Source organism: Mus caroli, chromosome 12, assembly GCF_900094665.2.
Source record: "Mus caroli chromosome 12, CAROLI_EIJ_v1.1, whole genome shotgun sequence".
In the NCBI taxonomy this organism is placed as follows: domain Eukaryota; kingdom Metazoa; phylum Chordata; class Mammalia; order Rodentia; family Muridae; genus Mus; species Mus caroli.
The window spans coordinates 106109052-106111397 of NC_034581.1; the positions used below are offsets into that span (position 1 = coordinate 106109052).

A 2346-nucleotide genomic window follows, 5' to 3' on the forward strand; every position below is an offset into this window, starting at 1 on the left:
GGCTTGGAGGTATTTTCTCAACTGAGTCCGTCTTCCCAAGTGATTCAGGGTTAGGGTTAGCTCAGGACACTTTGTAGAATGCTGGTTTCCTTCTGCTTGAATGTTAGGAAAAAGGCTATTGGGGAGGTGGGGAGGGTGCTTGTGCTCGCCCTAATCCCAGAACTGGAGAGGCAGAGGCAGGTAGCTCTCTGAATAGAAGACCAGTCTGGTCTACAGAGCAACTTGAACGATAGCTAGGACTGTGCAAAGAAACCCTGTCTTGGGAAAAAAGAGGAGCAAAACACTATTCCTATTAGATTTTAAAATGAGACTAAGCAGAGTGGTACGTGTGCGTAATGACGGTGCTGGGGAAGCAGAGGCAGGGGGATCTCAACAACCTGTCTTAAGCCAGGCTAAAAGAGAACTCTATGTGGTGTGTCTGAAGCTGTTGTGAAGGTAATACTGAAGGCTTTCCGTCACTCTGACACTGTCCATAAGTGGTCCTGTGCTGAGCTTTCCCGTCTTGGTGAGAAGGGCCTCTGCACCCATTAGGAGGCCTCAGTGCTCTTTATGAGGAGTAGATGTCTTCTGAATGGGAAGGTTCTAAACTGTGATGTAATGACATAGGATGCCCTGCTTATAATAACTAGTATGTCCGTGATTTAGTCATTCATTTCAAGGGATACAGGAGAGAGGTACCATGTGCTAGCACCAAGTTTTTACCAGTACATTTATAGAGACATCTCCTTTAGGATGTGTTATTTTAGGCAGAGTTTGGAGAGCACATATAGAAGTAGTCAAACATGTAAGAGTGTTATTTTCTTTAGAAAACGAGATTTTTAAGCTGCTATTTGCAAAACCAGTTACAGCGCAGTCAGCAATTGTCCCAGAATCCCCATACAAGGTAAAGAGACTTTTAATCTCAGGAGGTGTGCAAGGATCTCGGGAGAGGGGGTGTGTTAGACAGCAGGCTGTTCTTTGGTCACTGTTCCATCACACTGTTGTTTCTGCCTCTGCCTGAACCCAAACCCTCTCCCAGCCTGACAGAAGTGTTCGCTTACGCAGCTAGCCCTGCCTCACTCTGTGCCACATCTACCTGTCGGCTGAGACATCAGAGGTCGATGTCCGTGTCAGCCTCTGGGCACCCCAAGATGGTGTTACCTCCAATAGACAGTGAAGGCGATACCTTCAAGGCTATGTAAGAAAATGCACACTCCCGTGAAGCTGTGTACCCACTGCTGCTTACTTAGTTTTGTGCTGTGGATTTTATGGTCCCAGATTTTGTTGCAGTTGTTTGCAAGGTGTTCTTCCTCCATACAGTTAAGCACATCCTGTCTCATTGTGTCTGTGGTGTTTGTGTGGGTGTGGGTGCCTGTTTTCATGCCTTGGCATACTGCAGAGGGCATAAGAAACCCCTTTCCAACCTGCTTTCAGCATGTGGGATTTTACATTTATACCATCTGTGTGCTTCCAGAAATTTTTGGTTGGCTGTTCTTTTCACATGCAAGTCTTTCTTTCCTTTTGTCACAGTTCTGTGTGGAAGCAGCTTGAAAGGGAAGTCGTGGGGGGGAGCTGAGTTAGCTATTCTCCACCGAGTATTAATCTTGAAAATGTACATACACAGTACCCCTAAATTCTTTGCGCTGTCTCCTGTCCTGTGCCTTTCATATCCAACTGAGCATTTCCTTCCAAGTCCCGTAGACCTGGATTCACAGTGACAGATAGATTGTGCCTGTAAGTCATCCTGTGTCATGTTGGGAACAAAGATGTCTCTTTTTCTGCTGTCCTAGCGCTATTCCAGATGAGAGAACTCCAGTTGCTTCAACCCACAGTATTAGCAGTGCGACCACTCCAGATCGCATCCGCTTCCCAAGGGGCACAGCCAGCCGTAGCACTTTCCATGGCCAACCTCGGGAGCGGCGAACCGCAACATATAATGGCCCACCTGCCTCACCCAGCTTGTCCCATGAAGCCACACCGCTGTCCCAGACTCGAAGCCGAGGTTCTACTAATCTTTTTAGTAAATTAACTTCCAAACTCACAAGAAGGTAAGTGTCATGTGATGCTGATTCTGTTGCAGCAAAAGCAGAGAGAGAGGTAGATGCCCCTCCAGTGTTTGAGAGGCTGCTGCCTGGGGCCCTGCAGTCTTCTCTCAGCTCATGTGCATCTGGTTTATAGTCGCCAACTTTAGAGTTCTAAAATAGAATTACTAGCCCTTGGGAAGAATTATTCATCTTCAGTTATGATTTATATTGTTCACACATCCATCCACATGGCATACCCATTGCAGTTTAGCAGTCACCAAGAAAACTAGTGTCACTGTGAATGCCTCTTTTTTTTTGTTTGTTTGGTTTTTTTTTTTTTTTT

General features: G+C 46.2%; 1 protein-coding gene across 9 annotated transcripts in view; it reads left to right on the top strand.

Moving 5' to 3' along the window:
- The window catches only part of Mark3 (microtubule affinity regulating kinase 3), an 89765-nt gene that overhangs the window by 77988 nt on the left and 9431 nt on the right, over nucleotides 1-2346 (top strand). For 5 of the 9 annotated variants that reach the window (XM_021178543.2, XM_021178540.2, XM_021178539.2 and 2 more), the window contains exon 15: nucleotides 1770-2027. In XM_021178543.2, the coding sequence (XP_021034202.1) occupies nucleotides 1770-2027 (258 nt within the window). Of the gene's footprint in view, nucleotides 1-1018; nucleotides 1178-1769; nucleotides 2028-2346 lie in introns of all 9 variants that reach the window. The other 4 variants (XM_029484375.1, XM_029484373.1, XM_029484374.1 and 1 more) reach the window with 1 other exon arrangement.